Raw genomic sequence first — 8,587 nt, forward strand, 5'->3', positions numbered from 1 at the left:
ATGGTTGCTCGCATCTGCTCGTTAAAGACGTAGGGAAATCAAATTTAAATGTCAAATCATTCCGGCTTGAATATGTAAAAGTACTCTTTATCAGACGATATTGTCCAAAATTTCGATTTTTTTAATTTTTTAAACTAAATCCCGTGTTCAAATCTGTGTTTCTATTTTCGTTATCTAATGCCGGCCAGTTAATTATACGTCAGCTTGTACACCTAAATTCGGCCAATCATATCACGTAAATCTTTTTTTTTGGGTCATAGCATCTTGATTCATATGTCGCAGCGAATATACGCAACGGTTAATAATTCACCCGGAACCTTCTAAAGACGTCGAGGGGTACACTTCAGGACCAGCCGTACACTCGGCTACACACCCAGCTGTAATGGAGCCTCACTGTTGTGTGCCCAAATCTCAAAGAGAAAAAAAAATCCTACTGTGGACACTGGACAGACTTTCCACCGTTTCCTCAAAGGGCAGGCACTTCGGCGTGAATGGATAAATCACATCCAGAGGGAATCTGGTCCATATTTCAAGGTAAGATGCGTAATTATGTCCAGTCACACCATTGACTGTCACGCATTAGCTAGCACAAATAAGCTAGCTCGCCAAACTTGTCATGACTCGCCTAATGAAGCGAATGCCTCGATGAAATAAATGAAAATATGAATGCGTAATTACACAACGCTACATTATATGATATTTCCAGATCACTATTTCAAGATTATGCTTTCAATTGTTGTGGTAAGCGATCCGATGGCCACTAATGGTGTGCTACCAGAACCAGTATTTATAGCATACTAATGCCTAAATCAAGTTTTGCTAACAAACTAAAATACGTACATCCTGGTATTTATGGTTACAGATCAACGCTGAGACCAATGTTTGCTCTGAACACTTTGAGAAGCAGTGCTTTGTGAAGACCGCCTGTGGAATCACAAAGCTTATAAAGCATGCTGTGCCAACCTTGTTCGTCTGGACTTCAGAGAGGCCAAAGATGAGAATCATCATTCGTAGACCGAGGTTAGTTTGTTCAGTCAATATTCAAAATGTACATGTCTTAAAAAAGAGAATAGTTTGCCATAGGAATACATTTTAGACAAAAGACTTAGATAATTAATGCATATGCTGGATATATATTTGTTTGCATTGATCATGTCCTCCTGAGTCATGAGCCAAAGATTTCAAACTGTGATGCTATTACATTGCATTACATGTAACTTAGCTGACACTTTCATTTTATTCCAAGAGACTTACAGTTGTTATTTGTCAGGGTATTGGTTACAGTCCCTGGAGCAATGTGGGGTCAGGTGCCTTTCTCAAGGGCACTTCAGCCATGGAGATGTAGGGAGAGGACAGGGGGATTCAAACCTGCAACCCCCAGATTGAAAGACCAACTCTCTAGGCCACGGCTACCCCACCACTAGGCCACGGCTGCCCTGTATATATTATGACTCTCCTGTCCTCCTCTCCTGTTTCTTTTTCAGTATGGATTCCATGGAGGTGGATGAAAACCAGCCTGATGAGAGAAGGGATGCCTTGAGGTATGTTAATGAATTGCACCATAGTTTGTAATTCATTACTGCATCCCGTTTTATATCAGTTAGGAATTGGCAGTTTGATCACAACTAGTGGTGTTGTCTTTTTGCCCTTCCAGCAGAGGTACCTCCTCCACACCCGTACCATGATTATGCTGTTCCACCACCAGAGGCCAGAGACACCAGAGGAACAACTTGAGGCGGCTCGCAAGCACATCATTGAGCAAGACAAGCTTATAGCACAGCTTAAAGATAAAATGTTCAGTGTTTCTAAATTCCAGTGTGATGATGGTCAGAATGTTATTTTACACAGGATTCCCAGACTATGCCACCATGCTGTATATATGGCTCTACAGCCCACAGCCACGGTTGGATGGAGTCAGGCTCAAAGGCTTACACAAACAGAGGTACAGGTCATCAGAAAGGCATTTAATATCCCTAAACTAGCAATTATGGACCAGTTCTTTCTCTTCCTCTGTCGTCTCAGACAGGGTTTTGCTGAGCAGTGCACTTTGGTGTGTCACAGTCAACTGTGAGCAGAATCTGTGTCACCTGGGCTAACTATCTATACTTCATGTTAGGAGTAGATGAATGTATGCCTACTTGTTTTCAAAACACTTACCCAGACACCAGAGTCATTCTAGACTGTACAGAAATATATGTGCAAACGCCTAGTTTGAAGGTACTTGACTCCGAAATCTATTCCCATTACAAGGGCAACCCAACTTTCAAAGGCCTGATTGCTCCGTCTGGTGAGGTGTCATTCGTTAGTGACCTGTACACAGGCTCCATATCCGAGAAGGAGATTACAGAATTGTCCGGCATCCTAGCAATGCTTGAAGAAGGCGATTTAAGTCATGGCAGACAAAGGGTTTCTAATTAAGGAAATGCTATCAAAATTAAATGTCTTCCTTGTGACTCCATCCTTTTTAGGCCCAAGTGGCACTTTCAGTGCAGATGAAGTCACAGAAATGCAAACAATCGCAAAACTTCGTATTCATGTTGAACGTGCGATTAGTAGATTAAACGAGTTCCACATATTTGATGGCATCATACCCATGACATTAGTAGGCTCTGATAAACCAGATGTGGGCAGTGAGTGCAATGTTAACAAACTTCCAAGGCCCATTATTCTGATTTTCTGAAAAATTATCAGTCACAAGTGAAATAGGAAACATAGATTGAATTGATGTTTATTTGTACAAATCTGTCATGTTTGAAATGTACATCATATTCATGATATCATCTTATTGTACTAAATGATATTATTTATTATATATTGTATTGTACAATTCATACATCATTTCTCCCAGTAATTGTAATAAAGAAATCTGTGAAATGCAATCCTTTGTTTTGTTGTATACTGACTTTCTTAGCACAGCTCCACCTGTAATAGATCAGAAAACAAAACATTAGAAAAATGTTGTTTACAGCATATGGGTCCATGACAGTTTTTGTGGCAGAGGTCAGGTGATGTAATCACAGCTTGTACCATATTATATTAATTATGTAAATTACTTACTTTGAGATGTACAAAATAATATTTTAAACAATCCAGTAGATGATTGAATCACAGTGTTTCCCACAGAAATTTTGGAAACTATGGGGGCAGCAGGGATTTTTTTCCGGGGGGGGGGGGGGGGGGGGGTGGTTCTCACGCGGGCCCTTTTTTGGGGGGGGGGGGGGGGGGGGGGGGGGGGGGGGGGGGTGGGGGGGGTATTCTTGCAGCGTAAATACAAAACAGCAAAACAATGAGTACAGTATGACATTAGCGCATGGAGAAACTATAGGCCTGGGCCTACATTTCAGCCATTTATATTTTGAGAAATAAGGCTACATAAGACTTTACCCATGACATGTATAATAGTAGTACATTGTCATTGTCAAAAAATGCAGTACAGTGAATCATTTCTGTTTAGTTGCAATCGTCTCTCATGCAGGGGTCTATGTAATGAAAACAATAATAAAACAAAATAGGAGCAGAGATAAGAATTTAACAGCACTGTGAAATTGTTAACGCATAGACAAAAAGGGTCTAAGAGGCTATGCCTTTTCCTCCACACACATAGGCGTACACATTGTACATGAGGGGTGATGGTCACAGGGCCAGTTTTTCAAAATTCCTCCCATTAAAATGGCTGAACAACATATTACACATTTAAGTGTCTCTATTCACATTCATTACACATTTATTTCTATATGCAGTCCGATGTCTCCTCTGCTGTGTCAATGAAGGCCTGTCACCTAACTCATTACAACTGTAAAACAAAGCCTGGGGAGTGTTAGTAAACTCATCCCAACTGTCCCTTCTCTGAAGGTTTTTTATATTGCTCCCAAACCCAAGTTAACTACAACAACTTGACTAGGCTTTTGATCCCTCTGTCTTTCAAGCACTTGTGGTTTTCTCTATAGGATGTATTTACTCCAGGAGGAAAATGCGAAGGAAATCGTAATTCAAATCGTTTTGAACAAAAACGGAAATCGGTAAAAAAAAAAAAAAAAATTTTTTTTTTTTTTTTTACAATTTCGTAAACTATGGCGGCCAAATTTAAACTATGGCGGGCCGCCATAGTTTCCTCAGTGTATGGGAAACACTGAATCATGTTGTGACATTACCGTACATCACCCTGATATGTTTGCCACTAAAAACATCAATGACCAATTTGCAACAGTGTGTAATAGTTTTTGCCAATGTGACAACATTAAATTCATTAGGGAAGTGTAGGTTAGGTTATCGCCCCAGCTGTTGGCGATGTGAGATAAATAGCCAACGCTTACACGCTCAAACGAAGCGCTGTTAGGTTACTGCGGTGAGGTGTATTGCACTCTCAGTAATTTTTACCAAACGAAAAAAGTATCCACATCCAGAAAACAAGTCTGAAGTTGCAATATTAGACGTTTCAAATCTTGCGATGCGAGAATCGGTATGGCTTCTGGCTACACTCAGTTTACATTTTGTCAGAGCTTGCACATTAACTCATTGGCTGCCTTAGCCGTCGAATGACGTCATTTCGAATAGTGACGCCCCCTGCCTTCGACGTCGCTTGCCGATAATTGCGTTTTTTTACAGCCACGCCTTGAGGACGGTCTAACCTATGTTGTGTATTAATTTCACGCCTCTAGTCATGTTCTAACTGTTCCTGTAGGTGGCAGAAGTGTCCTTAGGAACAGTCAGGGCAGGGCATTAGCTCACATCAAGAGGAAATGTCAAGACAAAAACATCCCTTTTTACTATTATAATCTCAAAAGTTGCAAAAGTAGCAAAATCATTTTTGAAAGTATGCACCTGTGACAGTAGTCTACTTTCTTGCCCTCTGATTTTAACACAGGTATTCTACTGATTTTAGTAGAGCCTGACAAAAAAAAAAACTTCCTCTCATGACCAAAATACACCCCCCTGTTGCCATCTAGCTAGTAGGCATTGTAACTAGCTTGCCCAAAATACACCATGTTCAACCAGAGATGATCTGTGTGGCAACTGTTTCATTTTGGATAATGTGATCAGCCTACACAACATCAGGATGATGCGTACAAAAGATCATCTAACAGGAAAATGCACGGGACTAGTGGTCACCTCAGTTGGAAATGTTTGGCTATTGTTTGCTACGCTAGCTAGCTAGCACGAAATCGCTAACAATTTACAACTAAGCCTAAATAAAGGAGCCTTGGTAAGTCAACTATTTTTACTCATTCTACAGTTGCAGTTATGGATCTGTATAGTATGATCAGCTTACAGGGGGGTTGCAGATTCTTGGAACAGAGTAGGCTAGCCTTTGTGTCTGGTCAGACACATTCAGCTCACATGAGAAAGCATTGCACTTAGCCTCAGACCAGCTAGCCTTCCCCACTCCAATCGGCTTGTGAAATGTTGGATATGTGATCAGTACTTTATCAAAAGAAAATTCATTGAACAATATATGACAAGATAGCAGAAACATGATGACAGTAATCATCAATCTGCAAATTGTCCGCTCTGCCAAAGAAGCAGCAGTAAGCTAAGTTGTGCTGCCTGCCTGCCTGTCTCCCAGTTCACACGGTACAGGAGGAAACAAATCAGCTGTGATTTGATCCCCAACGAGAGGACTACATGCTAAACAGAGGGACTATGAGACAGTATTTCTGAGTTTAGTATTTCACATGAGTTACATGCACCTGCTGTCATGATCCATTGTGCGCGCCAGCAACAAACCAAAACACTATTGTTTTCAAGCCCATCCCGTTATATTTCAGTACAGTATTAGGTTGAAAAGACCATACAAACGATCTTTTGTTCTGGCTACAGATGACAGGAGACTCTGTAATAGCATCTGATAGGTTTGGAGTTGTTAGGACGGTGTCATTATGAGCAAAAACACTTGCAATTATAGGTCAACTTCAAATGGCGTTTTCTCAGCTTTTTGGCTAGAAAGCAGCATTTTGGCGAATTCCACTTATTTTCAACAGATGATTATGAAAGAACGGAAAGGGGTAGAGAGACACCGTTTTTTTCTGATGACAGATGAGCGTCTAATCTGTGTTTTGATAGGTATGGTGTTGACATAGACACAGAACTCAATTTTCTGTGAGCCTCCAAAAAACACCCAAAATGCTGAAAAATCTCTGGCACTCTGGGTTACCCTTTTATGAAAATGGCTGGCAGCCAATGAGTTAATGGCAATTCATCAGATCATCATTTAAAAAAAAAAAGAAAATTCATTACGTTATTTAGGCTATTCTTTTTATGACTCTTCCTACTTCCTGGAGGTGTTCTCACACAATTTATAGGCATGTTGTTATCCGCTGAATCGGTGCGTGCTGGTGAATATGAGCATATATTAATATGCCGTCAGCATCGTCTAAAATATTCCATATGGTAATAAACATTTTGGACGTCCAAGCTCACACGGGAGCGCTGCAATAGGTAAGCTGTAGGCCAGTGTTTCCCAAACTTTTGTGTCTTAACTGTGGTGTCCCCTAAACCTCTTTGTTGTGTCACTTAATTTGAGCACGAAAACAGCAATATCAATCGCTTGCTAATTTTTGCCAATGTGACAACATTAAATTCATTAGGGAAGTGTAGGTTAGGTTATCGCCCCAGCTGTTGGCGATGTAAGATAAATAGCCAACGCTTAAACGCGGCGCTGTAGGTTACTGCGGTGAGGTTTAGGCCGCCTATTGCACTCTCCGTCATTTTTACCAAACGAAAAAAGTATCCACATCCAGAAAACAAGTTTGAAGTTGCAATATTAGACGTTTCAAATCTTGCGATGCGAGAATCGGTATAGGGGCTTGTGGCTACACTCAATTTAGGTCTAAGCTTACACATTTTGTCAGAGCTTGCACATTAATGGCAATTCATCCGATCATTAAAGAAANAAAAAGAAAATTCATTAGGCTATTTATTCTTTTTATGACTCTTCCAACTTCCTGGAGGTGTTCTCACACAATTTAATTAGGCATGTTGTTATCCGCTGAATTGGTGCGTGCGGGTGAATATGAGCATAATTAATATGCCGTCAACATCGTCTAAAATATTCCATATGGTAATAAATGTTGCCTACCCATTTGCGCTTGAATGTGTATTGTGTGTATGCAAGAGAAAGTGTGTGTGTGTGTGAGAGAGAGAGAGAGAGAGAGAGAGAGAGAGAGAGACTACCACGTGGTAAAGCGTATAGCGAGCGCTCCCAAGTGCCACCCGGCGGTTGTTTGGGTACACTGCAGCATTACCTCGGTAAAGGGTGTGCATTGTAGGGGGACCGACTGTATGTCATTTAGTATATCCCCAAAACGCAGAGCTACAACACTTTCAAGATGGCTGAATCCAAGATGGCTGAATTGTTTGGCCCATAACTTCTGACTGGGTTTTTCCAAGATTTCTTTTACCTTTGTTTTCTCAATAGTACTTCATCTCTGCCCCAAAAGGCAAGCCCGCTTCCAGCATTTTCTGTGAGAATGCAATCTAGTTACATGCTGTTTTGCTGTTAGTTGTTTTGTTTGTAGTCTTAATTTTCCCGCGCTCCCCCCTTTGTTCGCCTCGATTTTAACGGTAGCTTTTTCCCGCTTGGTGGTTAATGCCGTGTACAGACCTAGAGCGAATGAAGCGGCGGAAGTCATTATTTCTCTATGGAGGGCACGCGACCTGCGCTACCAAAGCGAATTCGCCAGGAGCGAAGCTTCTTGCGCTACCAGAGCGAATTTTGAAGATTAAACTAAATCTAATCGCAGGCGAATTCGCTCTGACGCTGTTCGGCGACAACCAATCGGAACGTTCATATCTCCGAATGTCCCAGGCTGTCAAGCCAGAGCCGTTATGTGATTAGCTGCATCAAACATGTCAATGCTGCGTCTCGAGCGAATACAGCTAATTCAAGGCGAAACTTCTTCTGCTACCCACGCTACCAGGCAGCGTAGTTCGCTCTTGGTCTGGACACGGCATAAGTAAACCGATTGATACATCATCATTCATTGTTTTTTCAATGTTGCCACCTCGTTTTATCACTGTTATTTGACGGTGTGTGGTACATTAACGGATATTGCAAATTGATGCAAAAGTCGGGTTATGGCCAAATGTGGCGCTTAAAGTGGGGGGCACTCGCCATTCCGACATAGCACCATTCCGCCATTGCGACATCCCGGTATCACCATTCCGACAATTTAATGTCACCATTCCGACACTTGTGGGGAGCTGTCCATGGTCATGGTGCTTAATGTTTCCGTTAACGACACTTCATCATCTATGGCCTGGCTCACCAAGGACTGACTGATATCGTGGCACTCTAGCCAAGGAGCCCTATCTCACGCCTTTCGTAAAGTTTTCACGAAAATAATATATTAATTTTCGTGGTGCATTCACGTTATTGCCCGCCTTTCGTAAAGTCTTCACGAAAATAATAGATTAATTTTCACGCTGCCTATTCACTTGAATTGCCCCACTGCTGCAGGGGCGGGGAGGGGATGCTGACAGAACACTGCTGATACACTCGGGACTCACTAATTCGACGCCCTTTCGGTACTTACGCCTTATGTCCCCTAACCATAACCTTAACCCTAACCCTAAATTGCTTGTTTGAAAT

At 41.6% G+C, this 8,587-nt stretch overlaps 1 protein-coding gene across 1 annotated transcript; it reads left to right on the plus strand.

Moving 5' to 3' along the window:
• Positions 1–1,751, plus strand: LOC134456126 (THAP domain-containing protein 3-like). The gene is made up of 5 exons (XM_063207559.1): positions 1–29; positions 327–534; positions 863–1,020; positions 1,485–1,541; positions 1,655–1,751. The coding sequence occupies exons 1-5, from the start codon at positions 1–3 to the stop codon at positions 1,683–1,685; spliced, it is 483 nt and encodes a 160-aa protein (XP_063063629.1). The 3' UTR covers positions 1,686–1,751.
• Positions 1,752–8,587: the final 6,836 nt, after the last annotated feature.

Source organism: Engraulis encrasicolus, chromosome 9, assembly GCF_034702125.1.
Source record: "Engraulis encrasicolus isolate BLACKSEA-1 chromosome 9, IST_EnEncr_1.0, whole genome shotgun sequence".
Lineage (NCBI taxonomy): Eukaryota > Metazoa > Chordata > Actinopteri > Clupeiformes > Engraulidae > Engraulis > Engraulis encrasicolus.